We start from the raw sequence: 25841 nt of genomic DNA on the forward strand, positions 1-25841 counted from the left end.
ATTTCTGATATGTTTGACACAGTGAAAAACAGCCTGGGGTCAAATTGACCCCAAAGGTAACAGGAGGGTTAAAAGGGCATGTTTTATTGAACATACATGCAGCGTGGTTGTTGTAATCACACACACGTGATCTAATGCATTGTTAGTCACACATTATGAATACCCATAAGAAAATAAATCCGTCCATAACAATAAAGCTAATAATTTCATAACAAAAATATGAAAGCAACTATTTGGTTCACAAACATGAAACAGAATATGATACACATTATTAAATATAAAGTGGTTCAGAATTTATTCACTTTTTTTACAGTTCCAATATTTTTTTTTACAGCCGATGTGAAAAAGAAAAGCTTGGTACTTCATGTATCACAATATCACTTTCTAGGTCACACACAGCATTATTAACATATAAAGCACTTAAGAATGTTTTGAGGCATTCGTGGGTAAGATTCAGTCGTCTTAATGTAAATACAGAAAGACCATGTTACAATTTAACTTGTGCTAGAAGCTTTCAGAGACATCTTCTGTTAGATTGTGTTCGCGTAGATATAGATATAGATAAATATATAATCTATGAGACCAATCGGCGGATACATTTGTGCTTTGCAGACGCTGCAATGTGTGCATTCTGGAGGCTGCTCCAAGGAAATCTGAAAAACAATCTATTTGCGTGATACAATGCCATGTAGCGTGACCGTCTTCCAGTTAGTTGCAGAGAGTAGGGAAACTCAAATTTAACTGGATTTGGAAACGTTTCATACAGAGCTCATCATATAATCGGTGGCATTTTATTCGTGGCACAACAATCAACATCGAAAGGCATCGAGAAGATGCATATAATGGAACCACGTGGTTTTTGTTTTCAATACGCAGTATTATTAATATTGCCTGTTAACTTGTCCATCATCATGAAATAAATCTTGTGATGTAAACTCTTGCTCAGATAATAAGCATAACCAAAGACAACTATCAAACTGTTTTAGAACCAAGTTTGTTTTGCTTATTTTATCTCTAAACTAAATTAATAAGTCCTTAAGTCCTCAAAGAGATACGTCGTCTAGGCAACAGGTCGCGGATGTTAATGGCATTTTGTTGGCTACATTATGGGATAATCGCCTTCATATAAAGTTGAGTATGGGATGAATACACTTATACTAAAGACATATTTTAGGCTATTGGGAGCATTTCCTCTCGGATTGAATAGGAGAATTACAAAAGAATGACAGGGCCGAACATTCTTAAAAAAAAAAAAAAAAAGAACAATTCATATGGAGAACGTCACTCGTCCAGTGGACTGAAATAAGCCTTCATGGATTATTCATACCTCATAGTTTAATGAATTAAGGACCAAAGCATGTGAAATGATGTGCTATGAGCATGTGTGTGATGTTTCTTACTGTATCGCTGGTGAAGCTGCTTCTCTACACAAAGTTTGAGGTCTGACGTTAATCTCGAAGAAGCCTTTTATTCTTTCCCCCGTCTTTGGTACTTATTTTCTTACGTTCTCTCAAGTTTCACTCAAACGTATCGTCGTTCGTCGAGTTCAGCACTATGAACTTTTATTTAGTGAATCTGTTCCCCAGACACTCCACAGAGGTCCAAGTGTTACAGATCTAGTCATGTACGGCAATTTAAGACTGAATTGATGAACGCATTTTCAGTTGTATTTTTTCTTATTTTATAGACTGAAAGCTTAATTTATAAAGATAAATACACTTTGTGCAAAATAGGAAATGCTAACAATAAGATTTCTGAATGCGCTTATCCTTCTCTATCGCGAGCGGGGCCGAGAGAGAGCGACAAACAGATACAAGGCAGAGTGTTTTTTTTTAACATCGCTGAAAAAGCACTTTAAGAGTTGTGAATCCACCGGGTCGTCCCACGCGGTCTTGTTCTCGTGTCGATGTGCATCGGCACACGCTACGGTGGATTCACATTGCACTCATCCAAAATGTTTCTGCCGGGTTTCTTTTCTTTTCTCTCCCACTACATAGTTCTGTGCTCGTAGAGAACGGCGTTCCAGAATTGTCGCAAGCAGCTGGCGAGGAGAGCAGGGAACGTCCTGTCCTGTGGAAGCCCGCTTCAGCTACCACGTCATTGACTGTGTGTCAGTAGTGTGTGTGTGTGTGTGTGTGCTGTTAAAGGGCCTGGCCTGCCCAAAACAGAACCCCCAAAATACACAGGTTAAGGCCACTGTTCCAGTGTGTGGAGGAGGAGGAGGAGGAGGAGGAGGAGGAGGAGGCGGCGTTCTCAAAACTCTGGCTCTCAGCCCTATTTAGTTGAGATTCCACTTCCTGCTCCCACAAGATGAGCACATTGATGAAATACTCACTCGAGAAGTATTCAGACATCAAAAACACTTCCTCGGATACCAGAGCACGGCGCCTCCGCGCTCCGTCGTCTCCGGTGTTCCCTCCTTCCCCCTGACCGCGGCTCAGCCCTGCAGCTCGGTGGTGGTGCTGTGGTGCTGCGGCCCCTCTTGCTCGTTGATGGTGTGGAGGAGGAGGAGGCACACTGGAGGGTGGAGCGAGGCGCCGCTCGTCTGAGGCGGCGGCGGCGGTACCGACGAGCCCCGTGCGACCCGCCTGTCCGGCCCGCTGCCCAGCACTTGCTCCTCTACGCCGAAGGAGGCTCGATGGCCGCAGCTGTCGCAGAAGTCGCCCGCCTCCTCCTCCTCCTCTTCGTCGTTTCCCTCGCGCCCCAACAGGCTCTCTCGCTCCCTCAACTCCTTGCCTTCCTGGCCCGCCCCTCCAGCGCCACTGAAACTGCTGCTGCCACGTGTGCTGCACACGCACACCTCAATCCCAGAGTCTCCTGTGAATCGCCTCCTCCGGCCGTTGGGGAGGCGGTCTTTGTCCTCAACAGAACCCTCTGGCGGTTCCTTCAGCAGTGGGTCCTTGCAGGAGTCGTCCCCACTTTCACTTCTTTTCTCCTGGCTGCTAAGCCCCTCCCTATTGTTGAGCCCATCCGACGGTAGTATCACACCCGGCTCCCGTGCCGTCTGCATGGGCTTGTTGTCAGGCTTCGGCCGTAAGTCCAAGGTGGGGGTTTGTGGTTCCTCTACGCCGGGTCTGCAACACAGAGGGTCGGAGACCGGGGCCACTGGGGCGGCCTGGGTGGCCGGGCAGTGGCCCTCCGGCTGCTCATGAGCCAGCGGGCTGGAAGCCACCGAGGACGGGCCGGTGTGTAAGGCACTGTAGGGCGGGGGAGGAGTCTGCGGCCGGTTGACCACCTCTTCGTAGTCGGGCAGGAGGTAGTTGGGTAGAAACCCTGAAGTGGAAAAAAACAAACATACATTTGCAAATGCACAAAAATGGGCAAGCGAAACGGACACGGGTTAGTTTTCCCTTCAACTAAATGCGGCCTGACCCCCCATCACATTTCCGTATGACCTCATTGAACTTCCCAGACCACGATTTCAAACATTCCCAAAGCAATAGGGGGAAAATGTGACAAAAACAAGCTCATTTCTGGGTCAATTGTGCGCCGAAGGCCGGTGCAGCGCTGTGCGGAGAGGGTGTTGCGCAACACCGGCGAGGTGCCGAGGGAGCGACGCGGGCCAGATCCTGAAAAACTGGGGCACGCAAACACGGAAGGTTCTGATGCTGTGTGTGTGACACCGGGGACGCAAGCGTGACATCTGAGCCGAGGGCCACCGCTTTGTTGGTCACTAACTTTTTAATTCCTTAGTTTGATGCGACTAGGAAACTTCCGATTAGAAATTCTTGAAAAAGATGGAACCGTGACGGAGGCTCCTGGACGACACCGGGCCTGACTCAGGAGGACGGTGAGTCACACGCTGCAGCTGGGAAGCCTTGTCACGAGGACATGGCTACAAAAAGATTTAATGACTAAACAATTTATATATATAGTGTGCCCCGTGTGACGTTATGTTTGCTTGGTACTTTTTTGTTGTTGTTGGACAAAGCAGATTATTAATGTGCGCAGTGGGACAATTCTTCAGCTCAAAGACGTTTGGGGAATATACGAAAATGCTTTCCTTTAATAAACCTCCCCAAAAAATATATATATATATAAATACTTTCTATCAATGTGAATATTCTGATATTCTGACCAGGAGGCCTTATTCACTCACTCATGCCAAATTGACAATGATAAGTGAACCTGCATGAACAAATATAATTTGAGAGAAAAATGACACCTTGCTCAGTTTCTAGTCGATTAAAATGAAAACCATCAAAAATATTTAGTTTTACTGATGCTATCCACACATTAATGTTCAGCGTATTAAATGAACTTCTCTGTAATTACAACACTTAACACTAGTTGGTGTGAATGGAAGTCCATTTCTTTCTGCTTTTGCCACTTGGGGGCAGCTACAAACACATTATTATTCATATGGGGTGGTGTCTTCTGTCACTATGGTCACCAGAATGAGATGTTGCTCGTTGCCGCTGACGACAACGTAGATGAGAGCTGTGAGACTCAACCAAAACTAGAGCTACAGTGGGGGGGGGGGGGGGGGATTCTTGGTGTCATTAAGCAATCCCGTTATATACAATATATCCTCCTTGGGTCCATTGGTGATATGACAATGTTGATTAGTAAAGCTTAAAGTACTCATGTCATGAATATTATTCATGGGTATGAAATGCATACAACCCAAACGCAGTTCAACACCAGGTTGAATCAACATGGTGTGTGTGTGTGTGTGTCTCTTACTGAAGTAGAAGGGCACCGCGGGGTAGTTGTGTGCTTCGCGGTAAGCGATGAGGTTGATCTCGTGCTGCCGTTGCTGCTGCTGCAGCCGGTGCTTGGTGCGGCGATGGTGACATACGCAGCAGCAGCTCAACAGGAAGATGATGGCCCAGACCAACCAAAACCCTGGAGAGAGAGAGAGAGAGGAAGAGCAACACCGTCATGCAGGGTTTTACAAGTGGAACTCGACAACAGGATAGATAAAAAGTACATCGCGTTAAATCGTAGTGACTTGAATCATTTTTGGAAGAAACAGGAAGCAATAAAAGAGCCCATCGGCTATCGGTCTGATGATGGATCACACCATGGGGGCATGGGGATGTCTTTATTGGTTATCCAGTTGAGCGACGGCTTGTTTGACTGGATTGTTTCCCAAGCGGCCGGTTCACAGGATCATTTCTGAGACGATAGCCGCAGAGTTCCCATGTTGCATTTCGCCCCTTTTGCTCGTTTACCTGCCTTCAAGCAAAGACCGCTGGACCGTGATTGGTCGATATAGATAGATGAATAGAGATTTAGACAGCGACACTGTCAAAAGGTCTTGTTCCATCGCTGCCTCTTGAAACAATTGAGGCAACATTGTCACAGAGCTTTCAAGAAAACCCTTCAAACACAACCCGTGTGAAGTTAGATGTTTAATACTGCATTTACACGGGAGCTTAGAGTACATCACATCTCGTCAACGTGCAAAAAATGGGAATGGAGGTACAGCTAATACACAACAGGAGTGCACAGTGTGGCTAAAAGTGCTCGAGATTAAATTCAACATAACATTTCTTTTTACGAAAGTGTGATCCTCCACTAATCTAGGAAGCATGTGTGAAAAGAGTTTCATGTGTGCATCTGCTTCTTTTGTCAAATTCCGGATCGTCATCTGATGTCCAGCTGGCAGCTCTGCAGCCTCAAACACATCAGTCAGCTGGATCTAAAGAAATAATGATAAAAAAAGACACATCAAATAACTTGCAATCTGTTTCAAATGAAGGCTACGTTATATAAAAACACTGATCAATTATGGGTCAATGCATTTTTCACCCACCTGTAAATTGAACCCACTCTGGTCGCTGGGTAGAGTGACACCATTTGGCCAACCAAATCTGTCTTTGAACCTGGGTCTCAGCAGCAGTGTAGCCCTCAATTCTACTGGCTCAGACATTTCCAAAAATATGTCGTTTTCTGTAATCGACCCATCCCCCGCTGAGCTAGAGCCGCGCGTTAGTTTTATGAATTCCCAAAAAAATGCACCAAAAAAAAAAAGTTCAAAAATTATATATTTTGATATATTGAACACCAGTAACATACAAGTAAAATATATGGTTTACCAAACCATATATTTTATTGTTTACCAAACCATATACATGAGAAAATTCAAATCCAAAATGTGCCAACATTTTGGTTTTAGTACAGTATCAGGCAGCTCTAATAAGTCTCTTAGGTTCCTCCAGTTGAGCCAGAATGCTGCAGCTCGTGTTCTCACTAAAACTAAGAAAAGAGATCACATGACTCCTGCATTAGCTGCTCTGCACTGGCTCCCCGTAAAATCAAGAATCACTTTTAAAATCCTTCTCTTAACCTACAAAGCCTTGATTGGTGATGCACCATCATCTTAAGGAGCTTGTAGTACCATATTGCCCCACTAGAGAGCTGCGCTCACTAAATGCGGGACTACTTGTGGCTAGAGTCTTAAAAAGTAGAATGGTAGCCAGAGCCTTCAGGTATCAAGCTCCTCCTCTTTTATTAACCAGCTTCCACCTTCAGTCCTGGAGGCAGACACAGTCACCTCATGTAGAGTAGACTGAAGACTTATTCCTCTTTATAGTCTTATAGTTCGGGCTGAATCAGGTTCACCTGGTCCAGACCTAGAGATGCTGCTATAGGCTTAGAGGCTGCTGGGGGACGCTTTAGGATACACTGAGCACCTCTCTCCTCGTTTTAGGATACACTGAGCACCTATCTCCTTTTCTCTCTACTTATGGATGAATTTTCATCTCTCCATCACACATTACTAACTCTGCTTCCTCCCTGGAGTCGTTGTGACTTCACGTCTCATAGGGTCCATTGGATCTGGCTGGTTCTGATGCCATGGCCCTGCTGATGCCCCGCCCACTCCTCCTCTCTACCTCCATCAGGTCTGGATCGTGGTCCATGCATACTGTGAACTATGCATACACTGTCATATTCATTGAATGTGTTATAACTCTGTAATGCTTCCTTCTGGTCACATGACATCTATTGCTTCTGTCCATCCTGGAGAGGAATCCTCCTCTGTTGCTCTCCTGAAGGTTTCTTCCCTTTTTCCCCTGTGAAAGGTTTTATTTATATTTCTTGGGAGTTTTTCCTGATCTGATGTGAGGTCCTGGGTCAGGGATGTCGTCTGTGTACAGATTGTAATTTGTGATGTTGGGCTATATCAAATAAACTGAATTAAATTGAGTTAAATGTGAGGTCACAGTGACCTTGACCTTTGACCTTTCACAATCCAATCAGTTCATCCAGGGGAAGCTTTAAAAAAATAAATTTAAAAAAAGGAGCAAAGTTGTAGCATACGGCTAAATATAGCAGATACTTACACCAGAGCTCGTAGTAGTAGCTGCAGCACTGAGAATTCCCGCAGCAGTGTCCGGAGTCACAAATGTAACTCTGGTTGTTCACACCTTCACAGTGCAGCAGGCTCTGCAAGAGAGAAGCAGCGTCACTTTAAACAAGAAAAGTATTATCAACATCTCAACTTCTAAAAAAAACCCAAAAAACAGGCATCCGGTTACAGTATGCTGTGCCAATACAAAATAAATTAAAAAAAGAACAGAACCCCCCCACCATGTTTCCTGCTTGTTTTTTTTAAACTCGCACAGGGTGAAATTACATTTGTTCTGTGCGTTACGCTCATCAACAGGAACACCGTTTATTATCAAAGTAAAAAAATGAAATCTGTAAATTGATCTTGAACATGAAGTCCAACTAGAAAGTAAAAAAAATAATTGGTCCGGGAATTGTTTACCAAGCGTCAGCTGCTGTTAGGAGCTGTGTAAAGAGGTCACACCGGGACGTGTATTTAGTTTAATGCAGAGAGGAGGACATTATGTACAGGGTTCTTACTAGGGCTGCAACAACGAATCGATAAAATCGATAAAAATCGATTATTAAAATAGTTGGCAACGAATCTCATTATCGATTCGTTGTGTCGCGCGATTATTACGGCCCTCAATAAATCGCGGAGTATAAACAAAGTTGAGTTGAGCGCAGAGCGGCGCAGGAGAAACCAGAGCGGAGGGAGAGGACAGAACGCTGCGTTGTGAGAGCCAATCAGCGCTGAGCTGCTCCTCTGTTGATGAATCTAATTGGCTGCTGCTGCTCACGTGGCGCTGGATGCGGAAGTCATTCACGTCGTCGGAGACATTCACGGAGCAGAGTGCGCCTCCGGGTGACGTTATGAACTCAGACACCAGGGCGCTACATGTCACGACGTGTGTGGCATTTCCACAAGAGTATAACGTAGAAAACGTGGTTATTTATTCCGTGGCGGATGGCGGAAAATATTTTTCCACGGAGAAAGGCAACGGAGATAAGCCCCGCCCCCTCACCGACACGTATGACGCGTTTAATCCATAAATAGCCGGCTGAGTAAAGGAGAGTAAACCGCTGTCAGTCTGTTTGTGACGGGTTCATCCACATGCTGACCAGTGGATCTCCAGGACCTTTCCATGACTTTAAACCAAATTTCCATGATTAAACATTTTGTGAAAACTCTGTGTATAAATGAACAAGTGAGAAGATGTAGTATTTAAACTAAGAATGAGAATTCCAAAGCATACCGTATATATTCCGTGTAAATTAACATTTGAATATAACACATTTGCATTACTTTTCCAAGTATTTTGGGGTTTTTATTTTTTTTAAATTACTTTTCTAGGCTTGCTAATAGCCATTTAAAAATTCCATGACTTTTCCAGGTTTTCCATGACCATACGAACCCTGTTTTGAATAAAGGGTTGAAAATTACATGTTTTTTGTTTTTTTATCCGATCAATCGAAAAAATAATCAACCGATTAATCGATTATAAAAATAATCGTTAGTTGCAGCCCTAATTTTGACTAATATATTTCAATGACTTTAAACCAAATGTCCATGACCAAACTGAAATCTCGGTGTATACGATGAAAAAGTGAGAACATTTTGTATTTAAACAAACGAGAATTCCAAAGCATATAGTATATAACCGTAAATGACACAAACGAATGAGAGACAATAGTTTGATTAAAAGAATAAACATTTATGTAAATTCTCATTCGTATTCCCGCTTATATTTTGATCGTCTTTCTTTTAACCCTTGTGTTGCCTTAGGGTCATTTTGACCCGAATCAATATTACACCCTCCCCCCGCCTTAGGATTAATTTGACCCCATTCAATGTTTAATGTCGGTGTTCTTTCGGTAGTCAACAAACAAACATAAAGTGCCTCACACTTAAACTTGGAAAACAATATTAATTCTAATAATTTTCTGGAGGTTTTAATTGCTGGCGTCAAATTGAACCCAAAGGGTAAAATATGTTAGTAAATATAAAGGTAACAGGAGGGTGAAACATTGAATCGGGTCAAAATGACCCAAAGGCGGGGGAAGGGTGTAATATTGATTCGGGTCAAAATGACCCTAAGGCAACACAAGGGTTAAAAACATATTCATTATTTCATACTCTGCGTGAATGAAAATTGAATATAACACATTTCCATGACTTTTCCCAAACTTTTGGGATTTAAGTTTTTTTCATGACTTTTCCAGGCCTGGAAATAATCATTTTGAAATTCCATGACTTTTCCAGGTTTTCCATGACCGCACGGACCCCGTATGTAACTTCAGCCTCTACGTCTCAGTATGGGGATGAAAAATGAAATGGCTTAACGAAGGCCATCCTTTCTTTTCGGAATGCTGCTCTTCCTGTTCATGCCGCTATTGACACTTAAGAGGAAGCACCATAATCTCTCCGCGGCCTCGCATCGAAGGTCCCTCCAGATGAATTGTGAACTTCTGTAATCGTTTGTTATTCATAGCTCTAGACGTTTATTCTGAAATTTACAGTTTAATAAATTATATTATGGTTACAGTAATTTCTCATTGTAGACCGGTCAATTTCAGATCAAGACATTTCAATCGAGCTTTATCATTTTATTGTCACGGTCGACTACTTTTGTTTTGCTTTGTTGATCCTTAGCACACTTAACTAAAGTGGTTTGAACTGACCATCTTTAGAGCACCATGAAGATACTACATCGGTACGTCTTCTGTGAAAAGTCCGACTTCTAATCTAAATTGTTCTGTAGTTCATCGTTTTACTTTTATTTCTTCTGTTTACTGAGAACACTACCGTGTCCCAGTTTAATAAACAAAGAACATGTATGCTAAGAAAAGTAAGTAAGAAAGTCAGTACGCATGGATCAAGATGTTTTTGAGAGTGCTGTTGATTTACACGACTCGTTCTTTGTGAAGTTTAATCTGTTGTGTGATTTTAAAAGTCATATTTGATGTCTGATAGCATTAGTCAGGATTAGTATTATCTTTCGCTGGGAAATTAAAAAAACATTTATTTTTTTACTATACCTTAAATAAAAACAGATTAGCACTTCAGTGACACTTCCTTATGGTATTACTCATGGTATTAGTTATTGTATTACTTATGGTATTACTCGTGGTATTAGTTATAGTATTACTTATGGTATTACTTATAGTATTACTCGCGGTATTACTTATGGTATTACTTACTTTATTACTTATAGTATTACTTATGATATTACTTATATTACTTATTGTATTACTTATGGTAGTATAGTACTACTCATGGTATTACTCATGGTATTACTTATAGTATTACTTACTTTATTACTTATAGTATTACTCATGGTATTACTCATGGTATTACTCATCGTATTACTCATGGTATCACTTGTGGTATTACTCATGGTATCACTTGTGGTATTACTCGTGGTATTACTTATTGTATTACTCATGGTATTACTCGTGGTATTACTTGTGGTATGACTCATGGTATCACTTGTGGTATTACTCATGGTATCATGTATTACTTGTGGTATTACTTCTAGTAATACTCATGGTATCACTCGTGGTATTACTCATGGTATTACTCATGGTATTTTTGTAGTTTGACTTTTTTGAAGAAACGTTACTTTCTGTATTCTTGTTGTTCTGAGTTTGTACTCGTGGTTGATTCACTTATTGTGAGTCGCTTTGGATAAAAGCGTCTGCTAAAGGACATGTCATGTAATAAGTCTTCAAAGTATAAACAGTAAGTTGATTTCTTATTTACTTTCTACAAAAAAAACCGAGCCCGTCATACAGACCAGCGTGTACGATTGTAACGCAGCGTTCTGTGGACATGCCGGCGCTGATCTTTGTTTCAGAATGATAACGCTGCAGATATCTTGTAGCCAACATTTATACTTAGCCCTGGAGTAAACAAACCCTCGCCACTTGTGCTGCTGGTAAGCTGCTTGAATTCTGGTGTTTAAGACCCATATCAAGTGCAACTTCCTGAATTTCAGCCAGCACAAAACCAATCAAGTGTGTTACCGCAGATCCAACATCATTTCCATTTAGGAGGTTTAGCTGAAGCCTCATCAGAACTATATAAACCATCAGAAGGTTGTTTGACTCGCAAGTCATCGATTCAATCATCATGCGTCTCCACTCCAACTGTAAATATAACAAACTCGCGGTGTTCCCTGATCAAAAGCTCACCTCACGAAAGGAGACGATAATCTGATCAGATAGATCCGCATGCTGCCCGAACACACGGGGCCACTGTGATGTAAATCCTCTCAAGAGAAACGTCTGTGGGTTTTTTTCCCCCCAGCAAGATACCTCGAAGGCTTTCTACTAGATAGAGCCAAAGTTCTAGAGAGGGATAGTTATGATTACCAGCACGGGTCCCAGATTGTGAGGCATGATGATGATGATGATGATGGTGATGATGATCCGGGGTCAACAACAAAATCCCAGAAACGTCCTTCAAAGCTCACGGGTCATTATCCCACATAATAAGTCAAACGGCTCTCAAACATACTCTCACTCTCTCCTTGCCTCCTCCCCTCTATCTCTCTTCAAGCCTCCCCCTCTCTCTTTCTCTGTCCACACACACACACACACCCAACTCTAATCCAGGACCAAACAGTGGACAAGGATTGCTCTACGGAAATTTCCAAGTAGCAGCGGAGGGGCGAGTTCCTCGCCGGGCTGCTGCGTGATAATAAAGGCGCGCGGCGCGGCGAGAGTCCTGTGATGAGTGTGTGAGGCCCGGAAAGAACGGCGAGAAAGCGCACTTAGAAAGCCAGACAGAGCAGTTACACAGGAATGATTCGTCACGCACCGGATCAGCACAAACTCAATTGCTGACATTAAAAAGTGTCTGCGACCTCAAAACAGGATAGTCTTTTTCTGAACAGCTGTTTCAACCTCATCAACATGACATTTAAAAACAAAAACAAAAAAAACATCACCACAACCAGAGGGATTTAATCGACTGTGTAATAAACAAATGATATTCTGTTACTCCTTTTTTTGTCTCCGATAACAGTTTTTTCCCCGTGACTCACAAAACTACTACACTCCACCATATGCTCTCCACTTGGCCGGCTGAGCCCTTGTTTTTTTTTAGCAATTCAATACAGATTACCGTTTGGTTGGTTTGGGTCCTCAGCCTTTGCTGCAGACAGATCGCAGAGCGTTAAAGGGCTCCAGGTTTTGTTGACAGGTCTTTGTGCTAAACTGTAACATACATCACTCCCACAGAATAACCACAAAATGAGGCGATAGGATGTCAATCAAACAGTGGAACATGAAAAAAAGAAAAGAAAAAGTAGGTCATCCGAGTCCAGGTTAAGAATCTGGACACACTAGATTCCTGTCTCCTGCATCCAAACAGGCAACAATGAAACAATCCACCTCACTCATGCTCGACCACCAGATTAACGGGGAATTTGGGTACCTCTCAAAAAATGATTTCTCCGTTGGAAAATAATCAACATGTATAATGAGAAGCTGTTGAAAAGAGACGGACAATGAGAACACCGCGGTGACGATGTAATACTGTTACTGGAGATAAGAGGCCACAGTTCTTAAATTCATTCTGAGAGTCAAAGTTGTAGCCAGCATCGGAAATGCACGAGGGCAAAGGGCAAAAAACTGCCCCTGTGACATATCATTTTGCCCCTGATTATGGGGGCAAAAGATGACCCCAAAATTTCCTCTGATAATTTAGCTTTTTGTTCTATCTCTACTTCCTGTACAGAACCAAAAAAAATCAATTAATATAATTTTGAATTATAAAAAATATATATTAAAAAAAATATATATATATATAAATAACCACAAAGAAATAAGAATAACATTGAATACAATTGTCTGATTTATGTTTTCTGTTAGTTTTTTGTTGAAAAAATCTAAGAAAACACTTTGAATCTCTAGACTACTGCCTAATAGTCTTATTATTGCCATTTTTATGACAATTGCTCATATACTGTAAGCCTAAATAAGTATAATTATTATTTTTTAACAAAGGTTAAATGTTATTTCACAAGTTTCAGAAAGTGGCCCCAATTTCTTTTTTAATGCTGCTGGATTTCAGTCAGTGGGGGCAAAAAATATGTTAATTTCCTACCCTGGTTGTAGCTGATGCACGTACAGACATCGCCGACCCCTTATTTATTATTGTGTCCTGCAACAAAGAAAAGGTGCTCTTTCATAATCATAAAGGTTACGCAGAAGAACAAAACACTGCAGGCGCGTTTCTAGCGACCGCACGTGCCATACTTTACCATCATCTTTCACATTAAGACAGTCAGTTGCCTCATTTTACCTAAAGGTTAGAACACACGTGTCAGCATTTTTAGAGACAAGACTTAGACAAAAACTAGTAATATAAGTGACTAGAATTAAACTTTGACACAGAAATATTGGTGCTGCGAGTTAAAGTCACCAAAGGGTCATAAGGAATATTCACAATGGACTTCTGAGCTATAACTGGCAGGATCCAAGTTTAACAAAGATGGTTTTTTTAATACATTATTTACATTGAGATGTTGTGATGCAATAACAATGCTCATCCTTTAAGGTTCATGTGATTAAAAGGAGACTTTTAAAACTTTAAGATTTTGCAAGTAGCGGTAATATATAGAAGCGCAAATGTAGAAGCGTTACATTTGAAAATGGATGAAAAGAAATGAGACAAAATAAGACAATATTTATGTGTATTTAAGGTGTGCGTGTGATGGAGAGTCCCTCGGCTTTTATAACTAGTAGTTAACTCAGCTTTACAAGCTCTCCGTCAAAGTATCGATAAAAAGACAAATAACAGACAATGTTTGTTTCTTATAGGTGTGACAAAGAGTTTTGTAAAGAGAAAACAGCGAGTGAAAACACCACGTGAACTTGCTCACATCATTGCTAAGTGCACACTTTTGACAGATCAAGAACTGAAACAATACAGTATATATGGAGCCATATATTTCCACTCACAAAATAAAATAAAAAGGTTTTGTTTTGAATAATATATGGCAGTAGTCTACAGATTCAAAGTGTTTTCTTAGATTTTTTTCAACAAAAAACAAACAGAAAACATAAATCAGACAATCGTATTCAATGCTATTCTTATTTCTTTGTGGTTATTTACATATATATATATATAATAGAGCGAGTGTATATCGCATCATCTCTGCTGTAAACGGCCGATGAGAACAGAGCTAATGAATACTGTTCATCACAATGTCTGACAGATGCGAGAGATTACTGGTTACACTGATGAAATATAGCCGACTCTGTATCGTGTGAAATCTTAGAGGGGTGAATGCAAATAGCAGATATAGCTCAGGGACATGTGATGCAACTATCGCCTCCCTGTAGCCGAGGGCAGTCAGCCTTACATGAACCAACAAATAACATACTTCAAAAGGCAAAGACAACGAACTGCCTGCAGATATGTCGTTCATAACTCTGGATTTTGCTCAAACTTGTAGAAACCCAATTATTTTCGTCCAAAAGTTTGTGCCTTGATGTCTTAGCAGGATATTTGGACAGCAGAGGAACTTAAAATATCAGCACTTATGTGAACCTTCAGAGATTCTTGAGCACATAAACTCCTGATAGAACAAACAGGTTGATAGCTTGTATCTGAAAGGACTAAAGTGTTGATATGGATATTAGTTGATAAATGTTTCCCCCTACTTTCTCATGATAAATACCTCACATTTACTGTAATGTCAAGTGTTTAGCTCTGTAGCATATCAAAGTTACCCATGTGTTTTTCTCCAGGGATAGGGATACAAATGAAGTCCTAAAGATAGGTTATCATGAAAAAATCTGTTAAGTCTAGCTGATGAAAAAGTAGTTCTGACGCATTCCTTGAGTCTGTAATCAGCACAAATGCAGATGCACGAATGCGGTTGCTGCACCTCTTTACTCATGTCAAATATGCGAGATACAACATAATGAAAAATATGCTGCTCTTCAGAATACAGTTACAAATTAGACTTACTTTGTAGTTTGCACTTTTGTGGTTTCATATTCATCATGTTCTTACAAAACTACACAGCAGAATTTTAGTGCTCCTCAATGCCCTTAGTCACATGACCAAGAATAATTGCAGACTAAATATACTTATGTCATTTGTTGACCAGGAACAGTACTGGATCCGGACTAATCACATCAATTCACCCACTCAAATTATACATTAAAACAAAATAGTCATGAGAAACCCAACATCATGTGTCCAACACATGCCGTATCAAAAGCGTAAGATAATATCCCTCTTGGCAGGTGCAATTGTTTTTGAGAAAGGATAGTTATTTAAAGCTCACTTCTGACTTCCTTCTCTTCAGATAGTTTCACACGAACTGAAAGTGTATTTAAAAAAAAGTTGCTTGTGGAGTCTTGGCTGTAATGTAAAAAACTGCCATCCAGTCAATTCAGAAGTACAAATGTTACTCTGATCCTGAAAATAAATTAAGAATGTAATTACATTCACATTAACACCCTATCCTATCATTATCTGAATGCAGAGGTGAACATATGTGCGAATTGTACAAATGACTGGAGTCCTGGACACTGTGCTTCAATTTGTGCACTGCATTATGACACATTGTTAAAACTGCCAAGTGGGCTGGTTAATGGGTAATTTACAAAAGGTGTAAAAAACAACACACTGACAATAGCATTGAACATCTTGGCACGGGTTAATGAACTACAATAAATGTTTTACTGGCAAAGATGAATGCAAATCCCCTGTACCAATAATAAAATTTAACTGTATTTCTTCAGACACAAGTTCATATTATATATATATATAATATTTTATATAATATATAGAAAATATTATCTACACATATAAAATATTATATATAGAAAATATTATATCAATATAAATATATACGATATTGAATAAATATAAATATATAGACACAAATTATATATATATAATAATAATGATAATAATAATAATAATAATAATAATAGCTAGTTGGTATGTCCACCGGTGTGGCTTTATTGATACCTGAATAACTGCTTTTGGTGTTTATGCGACCAGCTCGTGGCTCAGATGTCAACCTTTACCATAAACACAGGAGGGCGAAGGCCCGACTGAGTTACGAGCGTCCCTTTACTTCAGCGCGAGAGCTAACGCAGCTAGCCGCGAGCATGCTACCTTCTTGACAGACAAGTTAGAGTGAGTCACTAACACACCGTGACACGTATAAGTTGCTGCACTAATGACATATTGTGGTGTTTAATAAGCCAGTAAGTGTGTAGTTTACTAAAGTAGCCGGGTAACTAGCTAGCTAACATCCTTGTGAGAGGGAGAGAGAGAGGGGGCGGGGGGAGAGAGTTGTTGACTGCACAACCTCAACTTACCTTGTCTGCTGCGGGCTCGGTGGGGATGATGGGGCCGACAGCGTGCAAAAAAAATCCCATTGTCATGGCCGGGCACACGCCTCTCACTCCTCCGGAAAAGTAGCTGCGGCGTCGGCGAAAAACATGTACAGCAGCACGCGCACCCTTGTTGTTCACAGGCGCAACTAGTTCGCAGCTCCTCTGGCGCCGAGAGGCCGCTGCGTGCGCAGTCTCTTCTGCGCACTGGACATGTTTCCAACAAGGGTGCAGGTGTTGCCGTCGGTGCCACTGGTTCGATGCAGCTGTTACACAAGCCGCTCCTCCGGCGCGGGCACCCTGCCTCGGTCTGCTCGGCGTGGCGTGGTCACTTCGACCCGATCCATGTGCGCAACTTGATGGGCGTTTAGTTGCGTGGATCGCCACTGGTTTTTGCGGACTGCTCCGCGATTGGACAGCCCCGGCCAGCTGAGGAGAGATGGACCAATCACCGATCGGTGCGTCTCTAGTGCATGGCCTTGTTGTCTTCCTGGGTTCCCCTCCTCGAGACTTTAATAGGTAACGAGGAAAGAGACCGCAGCTCTTTTGAACGTGTGTCCCTAACACGGTGATCCGCCCTCATGTCAAATGTGATAACGGTGAATCGGGAGAATATGCTAATCGTCTTCTCAGTTTCAGACAGAGAAAAGTAGACTAATGTGTTCATATAAGTAAAAAATCTGATATCACGCTTTGATATTGTTTATTGCCATTACTCATCTTTCATAAAATATACAGGTTTAGGCATCTGCTATATTCAAATGTCTTTAAAAAAAGCCTAGTTCACTCAACTTGCAATATCACATATGCTTCCACTTAATATTGGTACTATACAGGCCTGGGCCAATTATGAGTCAGGTCATAATCCAGAGTTTTAATCTGGACTATATTTCTTTCGTATTATCTGACACTTAAGTTTAAGAGCGTATCTCATGCAATTTAACATTAAATTCAAGAATATTCCTGTGGTATTTTGATTGTGATTGTGTGTGTGTCAAATGTGATAAAAGTGAATCGGGAGAACATGCAAATATAATCATCTTCTCATTTTCAGACAGAGAAAAGTAAACTAACGTGTTAATAAAAGTAAGAGATCTGATATCACCCTTTGATATTGTTTATTGCCATTACTCATCTTTTATAAAATATACAGGTTTAGGCATCTGCTATATTAAAATGTCTTTAAAAAGCCCAGTTCACTCAACTTGCAATATCACATATTCTTCCACTTTTATGTGGTTAGTCCACCAGTTTGTTTTAGATAATTGGCTTTAAAACCTTTGCTGCCAGGTTTTTATATTATTGTAATTCGTCAAACCTAATAGCAGAGAATTTGTGGGTTCTCCGACGACCTTCGGCTGAGGATACTGTCACTACCAAATTAAAATTAAAATGTTTAAATGGTCTAGAGCCTACAACTAAATTAATTGTATCAGTGTGGCAGCCGGAGTTTTAGAGGTGGACATCTAAACAATATGGGACAACATAAATTGTTTTGTATTTGAGTGAACCCAGGCATTTAATATGTAGAATAAAATCAGCATTCAAGTAAACCAAGGCTCCTGCATGATTTGTAGAGCAGTAAAACATCCATAAAAGTGTCTGTTAATTGCATAATTGCACTTTGCATTGTCATCATTCATAATCATATGATTTTCTTTAAAACCCGATATTGGGATCGGTTTGGTGATTGTAAAATGCTCACCAGTCCCTCTCAGGAGGCTGTCTGTACGGTATGCCTATGAGACTAAACACATCCTTCTCTGTCGGTGTAGTGAATGGAGTGCCGCTATTCACCTTCAAGCTACCCCGACGCACCACATCTTTATTCAACGAGTGCTCCGATAAGCTCATTTGTTTCGTCTTTGCCAGCGCTCTCATCGAGCGGTTGAAGTGTGCCGATCCGGTGAAATACAAGAGAGCGCAGGCAAACTCGTCGTAGGGCACCACGATGACGTCCAGCCTGCGATGGCGGTGGCCGGGTCCTGGCAAACGGCACACGCCCATGTATTTCTTCTGGTTGCCGTTATCTTCGTGGCTCACCAGGTCGTCTGTCAAGAACCCTGAGAAATAAACGAAAAAAGAAGAAAAAAAAGATTTAGGTTTCTGTTCAGGAAAACCAAAAGGGTACGAATAAGAGCTGCTCAAGGAGATGGAGTTTACCGCTGTCATGGAGGCTCTTTAACAATTTACTGAACACCCCCTTGTGGGACTTGCCATCAGGATGAGATACCAGGATGTCAACATCTCCACATGTGGCCTTTCCCCGACGATAGGAGCCACAGGCCATCGCCACCAGGCCTGGGTCTACGGCCTGGGCGGCATTCTTCAGCTGCACACAAAAAAAGATATGAAATATAGGCGATCATCTATCCTCGCGCTATAAAGGTTTTTTTTAAATATTTGGCATCTATCCATAATAGAAAAGCAGTGTTTACTTTGTATTTTCCTTTGTCTTTACGGTGCTACTGGCAAACAAGTAAGCTTGTACCCGTTTCCAGCCAAACACTGGGAGGTAGGCGTGCTAAAGCATCACCTACTTACTCTGACAAGCTTGAGGCAGGACACATGCTTTAGTCATCTATCTAATGTGCACTCTCTGTCTGGCAGCTTTGAAGGAAAAAGAAAATCCAGGTAATACAATATGAAAACAAGGAGTGTTGTACTCAACGCTCTGGAGTGAACAGGTATCTGGCTAACTTAAGATGCAGCAGCTACTTTTTTTTTTTAAGTTCCAAGAGTTAGTATTCCCCTTTGGGATACTCCACTTTGTGAGAACAGTCTGGTTTCACCATTATCGAGCAGTCACGGAAAGTTGACACAAACTTTTGCTTCTTTTGCCAAATTACTGAGGGTTAAAACGGGAGAATCGTTTTCAGAGATATCTCAGATGTATGCGCTTGAATAAACACATTGTTATATATATAAATATATAGTATCGAAAGTAATGCACACAGATTTCAGTCGTCATCACAGACATGATACATGAAGATATTGCAACAAATGAGAAATGCATTACCACTTTCTCGATGGCTGCTGCTTCTTCTCTGGGCATGCGGTCTAAAAGGTCGTCGTAGTGTTTGAGTCCTATTTTCTGAGTGTTACTCAGGTTGGCTTTTGTGCGGATGTCCTCCAATGTGCGGAACCCCTGAAAGACAAATAGCATTTTTAAGAAATCTTCAAAGATAACAGTATGTTGTATATATTATACCTTTGCCTCCTGTGTCATTCTGGCCATAGTTATCAACTTTATTACATTACATGTTATAGCTGACGCTTTTATCCAAAGCGACTTACAATCATGTTACATTCACACACCGTAGACACAGCTACAGAGAACAATTCAGGGTTACGTGTCTTGCTCAACGACAGATGGTTTAGGTCGGGGATTGAATCGCCAACCCCCTGATTAAAAGACAGACCTGGTAACCACTGACCCACAGTCACCCCTTTATCTAGATCCAATGTTATTGCCCACAGCTTTAAGGGACATTTTTATCTCAAAACGCTCTCAATAAAGATAATATTGGTACTATAAAGCCATGGCCTAAATATTAGTAAGGTCATAATCCAGAGTTGTAATCAGGACTGTCTTTCTTTCGTATTATCTGACACTTACGGTTATCTTGTCACAGTGTTGAAGTGCCAACTTCACATTAAATTCAAGAATATTCCTGTGGTATTTTGATTGTGATTGTGTGTGTGTGTGTGTGTGTGTGTGTGTGTCTCTCTTACCTGCTGGTACCACTGCTGTGCAGTTTTAGTTCCTGCACCCCAGATGTTAATGAAAAGCTCCAATACTGGCACAGCCTCCCCGAGGTGGTCGAGTTTCCGCAGGTGACCGCTCTCCATGATCTCGTCAATTTTGTCGGCTATGCGTTTACCAATTCCTGGGATCTGACAAGCCTCCTAAAACAGATGAAAACAACTTCAGATTAAAAAATGAAAATATGCAAAATAATCCATGTACGGTTTTTTTTAACAATCTGTCTACTTGCCTGTCATCCAATAAAAAGTACTCCCTACAGTATATCTAACAACTATACAGATTACGGACACTACAAACAACATGATATTAAAAGCAACTGCATTAGGTTACCTGATATGATGTAATAGGCTTGTGGTAACTCTTCAGTGCGTTGACAGCCTTGGAATAGCCCAGCGCCCGCCACCTGTCCCCTTGGTGTGTGTAGGCCTTGGCCAGCACTTCTAGTTTGTCTGTGATGTTTTTGTTGAAGTTATTATTTTTCGACTGAGAGGACTGGGCACAGACCCAATTCCCTGAGACCCCCTTCTGAGCAGCGGCGTCTGGACTCGGGTCGAGGTCAGGAGTTTCCTCTTTGGGGTGCTGGCCAGTGATGAGAGCTTCCAGGTCGCTTTGTGAAACCCCGTCTTCTGGAACTGTCTGAGAATGGATTGTAATTTAAACTACATAGCACAATAGTTGTTTTTATGTGTTCAAGGTCAAGCTTTTGTCCCTTTTTGTAGAAAAGGATTACCGACGGAAATCTTGCAAAACCTGTACACACGACTTGGAAACCTACCATGTCTTTGGTCTTCTCTTGCTCAGTCTGATCCAACACTGGCTCTGCAATAGTTCCATCAGCGGGCTTGATATTCAGCAGCTCTTCTTTCATATTTTCATGTAGTGTTTCAGATTCTCTAAGTGGGGAGGACATCAAAAGATGTTATCAAACTGATGACTTGTCAAATGTTCTAACATTTATTTGTACGTTTGATAAACCGGAATTATCATGAGATACAGATACAAGTTAGCATTCTAAAACAGTATTAGGTAATTTACCTCTTGGGGAGAAGAAGGCTGTAGCTGTCAACATCCAGCAGTTGTTTCTCACTGATGCACGAGCTCAACCAAATGCATTTCACTAGTTGGACTCCAGGGGGCATACAATCCACTTTCAGTAAGCGTAGTGCCCTATCACTGTCCATGTTGTCGTCCACAACAACATGAGTGACACTGGCACACAGTGAACTCTCCGTCTGTCCTCCATTCTGCTGAATTTGTCTTTGAAAGATCTGGCATCTGGCATTTCCTATTCCAGCAGGCAGGATGTACACTGAGACACCATCAAAAGTGGTTCCTGGGAATAAGAAAATAGTCACTCACTCACTCACATACTCACACACTGAGACACACACACACACACACACACACACACACACACACACACACACACACACACACACACACACACACACACACACACACACACACACACACACACACTGAGACACACACACACACAGACACAGTAACAACCTGTGGTATCACATTCTTCAAGTCTCTTCTTTACTGGGGGTGCATCCTTTCCTTGTAACACTCTGGCTCGCTTGACTTTGGGAAAAGCTTTCACAATCCCATGACGATGCTCCATCTTGTTTCTTGAAGGGCGGCGCCAGTGGCCTTCTGTGACGTAGAAAGCAAAATTATTGAGTTGTATTAAACTTTGTAAAAAGAAGAAGAACAAAACACAAATCTGGAAGATATGCCGTGTATTACCAATTGTGCACACACATGTATGAATTAAAACAATGTCTGAGTATGTAGTAAGTTTACACTGTTTTAATATGACTGAATGTATGTATTCAATCTTTAATTGTTTGCTTTTTATCATTTGAATTCTGTCGTACCATTTGACAGTAGCAATATAACACTGTAAAAAGGTCTTGTATCCAAAATATTAACCATTAAAAGCATGAAAGTATTATCATCTATATGAACTCAAGTATCAGCAATAAACGCACACGTGTATGCAGACAGAGGACTCGGCTCGTATGCAGATATATAGTTAGCTCGCTGATGGCGCAACGTCTGTGATATCTGAGTAACGTGTTTGCCTGTGCTAACGTGCTGAACGGCAAACGGTCAGTATTTTGGACAGCTTGCATTTTCAATTAATCAATTAATTCGAAAGTATCCACACATAATTGTTTATTTGACGCCAAGTCCTCTTTAAGCTGTTGTGTTTGTTGCTCTTACCCCAGCACAGATGGAACCATACGAGCAGAAACAGGAAGTGAGAACAGAAAACACTCAATGCAATGTTTTACTTCCGGGTCAATTGGGTTTAATTTCGTAAATGTGTTTAAATCATACTCCAAACATCTACATATTACACTTTTTGTATATTCTTATCTTATAGTAACTTTTACGATTAATAGTTTGATTAATTCTATAAATGTTTATTTCTATTTATTTAATGTATTAATCTCGGTTGCTGTGGTTACGGGTTGAGTCCGGAAGTGACCCTGTGCAACTCAAACGTCTTCGGAAACATGGAGGTGGAGAGTTGGGTTGAGATCCTAAAATCATCAAAGAAAACAGCTTTTATACACGATGGTGAGTAGCGTACAGAGAAGAAAAGCAAGTTATTCAAATAAAGTTAACGATAGTGTCGTTTTACCTGAAGTTACTCATGTTCATTCACTCAGACCGCTAGCTTTACAGCTAGCTAATCTCACGAGGCAACACGCAGGTGGCACAATTTACGTTACACATCATATGTTGAAAATAAATAGACGACAAAACTATAAAATACTTTTTGTTAATGTGTCAACACCCTGTCGCGAGAAGTTGCGACCTAAAAAAAGAGGTAATTAATTCACAATGTGACTCGCTGCTCGTTGGGTTCACGGACTAATTAATAATCTAATAATATCTCGTGAGATCTCGCTCATCAAAAATGTGGTTTACCTGCCTGAATCAGACCGTTATCCATCCTTGCTTGTTTCCATTTAGAGCAACTACAGCAGTTTTTAATTCAACCAAAATGCATTAATCCTGTAGTTTATTAAATGAAAGACACAGTTAAGATATGACTTACTATTCTAAGAAGGGGACACGTGTCTATGTTGGTAGCATTACATGTGCAATTACAATATAGTATGCTGTTGTTGTTTTTTGGTTGTATGAAAAACTATTTTCAAATTCCACATCCAGATAAAAGGAAGATCCACTTCCTCTTCACAGATGGAAAAGAGATGACGGAGGAGTATGACTTGAAAACAGATGAGCTCATTGGTAAGCAACAGGTCTTGTCGTTGCTGGTGTTCTGGATTTTAGGGTTACACATTTATGTATCTTATTAGATGGTTTTGTACTTTTCAGTTAGAAAGTGGCGTCATAAAAGCACACTTGGAGCTCAGGGCGACTGGCAGGTAGAGGTCGGGGAGCCACCTGCAGGCCCTGTCACTTATTCGGATTCGGAGGTGATCAAGGAGAACTGCTCCAATGTGGGTTTTATTTTATGGTGTCTATGACTTCAGAAGTACCGTTGATTTATTCATACATTTTCGAATGTGCATCTTTGTTTGTTTTAGTTCACTTTAAAGAAAATGTTAAATGGATTTGAATGTTTCTTGTCTCCACAGCCTGTGTTCTTGCGTAAAGACACAAAGACCAGCTTCCAGTGGAGAGTTCGCAACCTTCCCTACCCCAAAGATGTCTTTAGTGTCTTTGTGGAGCCATCTGACAGAAGCATCATCATAAAAACCTCAAACAAAAAGTAAATATGCAGGAAGACAGTGGGGTTCCATCTTTTCATTCCTGCTGCACTCTTGTTGCATGTAATCCTCGTGTCCTCCCTATAGATGGCGCTGTTTACAATACATTTGTCTATATACCGTATAGTGTGATAACCATATGACACCCTTTCCATGTCCTCCCAGGTATTATAAGAAGTTCAGTATTGCTGATTTAGACCGCAATCAGCTGCCATTGGACAACTCCGCCCTCAGCCTCACTCACGCCAACAACACTTTAATTGTCAACGTAAGTCCTACACAACATTGAGAAATAAATGAATCTATACCACTAATGTTATGTTGCCTAATGCTTTAATATAAAGACCCAAGCATTATAGGGTGATACTTAGATTTGTGTCCGAAACCTAAAACATTGAGTGCAGGGACCAAAAGTGTATGAAAAGTATCTGAAAAAAATTAAAAAATCCTGACTATTAAAGCATGTTGTGCAAATCACAAGGATTCGATACATTTGTTTATTTATTTAATTTGTATACTAAAGCTATACCTCTGTGCACCTGTCACTCAGTCCTACTATTATGCCGACAACAATTGCTCTTTTTGTGATAATTGCTTTATATATACACTGCATGCTCGTTTCAACAGGATTACCATGAGGGATTTGCAGGAGAATGTTGAAGTAATTATTTTTCTTCTCTCTCAGTACAAGAAACCCAAAGAGATCTTAACCCTTGAACAGGAGCTACTGAAGGAGCTGAAGAAACTGAAGGGGACCGGCGAAGGGGATGCTGACTGCAAAACCCAGTGAAGAGGATAATACTGCGTTGTCTTTAAAAAGTGCCTTTTCAATGGTTTATCCCGTCTTATTGTCTTGTTTTAATTCAGGTTCATTTTTTAGTGCGGTTAGTGTTTTAATTTCTCCTGCCATTTATATACAATTAATCTAAAACAGACATATTCAGTGAAATATAATGTGTTTTTTAAAGTCTCACAACCTGATTGAAACACTTTGTAGCTGATCCATGTGTTTTTTCCCCAAATTAAATCTTTTATAATATGATATGATATATACCTTTATTCGTCCCACAGTGGGGACATTTCAAAAATCACAGCAGCGGTGCACATCAGAGCATTAATAAAAATAATTATAAAACACAAAACTAAAAACATTATATTAACATAATAGTATACACATTTGATTATTTACATTAAACAAAAGTTTAATTGTATCACAAAAGTATTTTGCTTCTTGTTACCAAACCTACTGGGGAGCAATTTTGATGGGGGGGTCACATAACTTACCACCCTACTTTTCATTGATGTCCTTGTAAAACACTCAAAACACACAATGCCTCATCCCTGTTGGTTCCAGGGTCACTGCTACGAGCACATCCCATTTGTGTTAACTGAATACCCTCATGTTCCTTGCATGTAGCAGGCCACCCTGAAAGCCATTACTGAAACTCTGGTCAGCGAGCAAGCTAGCGTTACTGTTTTCCTTTACAACAAAAGGACATTCTGACTCTGTGTGACTTCTTGCATTTTTATTTACTACGTGTCCAAACCCAGACAACAACTAGAGACACAACCACAGGTCTCTGTCACTATTGTGCTTTGTCTTCCTCCAGATGGAAACAACAAGAAAACTTTTTGAACCGGCATGTCCTGTTTTTTTGCAAATTCTCACG

At 40.9% G+C, this 25841-nt stretch overlaps 3 protein-coding genes across 4 annotated transcripts; 1 reads left to right on the plus strand and 2 right to left on the minus strand.

The window, feature by feature from the left end:
* Positions 1-39: 39 nt before the first annotated feature.
* wbp1lb (WW domain binding protein 1-like b) lies at positions 40-17007 on the minus strand. Of its 2 annotated transcripts, XM_056409102.1 has the most exons (5): positions 16633-17007; positions 13391-13447; positions 7293-7395; positions 4687-4848; positions 40-3273 (listed from the first exon to the last, which is right to left on the minus strand). In XM_056409102.1, the coding sequence occupies exons 1-5, from the start codon at positions 16696-16698 to the stop codon at positions 2438-2440; spliced, it is 1224 nt and encodes a 407-aa protein (XP_056265077.1). In that variant the 5' UTR covers positions 16699-17007; the 3' UTR covers positions 40-2437. The 2 variants fall into 2 exon arrangements, with proteins under 2 accessions (XP_056265077.1, XP_056265076.1); XM_056409101.1 differs by lacking the exons at positions 13391-13447; positions 16633-17007 and adding an exon at positions 11653-11975.
* A 743-nt stretch (positions 17008-17750) lies between these two features.
* poll (polymerase (DNA directed), lambda) lies at positions 17751-22664 on the minus strand. The gene is made up of 9 exons (XM_056409258.1): positions 22649-22664; positions 21929-22075; positions 21452-21749; positions 21192-21309; positions 20747-21052; positions 20383-20556; positions 19667-19795; positions 18811-18979; positions 17751-18710 (listed from the first exon to the last, which is right to left on the minus strand). The coding sequence occupies exons 2-9, from the start codon at positions 22041-22043 to the stop codon at positions 18349-18351; spliced, it is 1671 nt and encodes a 556-aa protein (XP_056265233.1). The 5' UTR covers positions 22044-22075; positions 22649-22664; the 3' UTR covers positions 17751-18348.
* Positions 22665-22927: 263 nt separating this feature from the next.
* On the plus strand, positions 22928-25213 carry dpcd (deleted in primary ciliary dyskinesia homolog (mouse)). The gene is made up of 6 exons (XM_056410131.1): positions 22928-23008; positions 23609-23689; positions 23777-23901; positions 24040-24173; positions 24337-24439; positions 24857-25213. The coding sequence occupies exons 1-6, from the start codon at positions 22945-22947 to the stop codon at positions 24959-24961; spliced, it is 612 nt and encodes a 203-aa protein (XP_056266106.1). The 5' UTR covers positions 22928-22944; the 3' UTR covers positions 24962-25213.
* Positions 25214-25841: the final 628 nt, after the last annotated feature.

This window comes from Pseudoliparis swirei, chromosome 24 (genome assembly GCF_029220125.1).
Source record: "Pseudoliparis swirei isolate HS2019 ecotype Mariana Trench chromosome 24, NWPU_hadal_v1, whole genome shotgun sequence".
NCBI classification, from domain to species: Eukaryota; Metazoa; Chordata; class Actinopteri; order Perciformes; family Liparidae; genus Pseudoliparis; species Pseudoliparis swirei.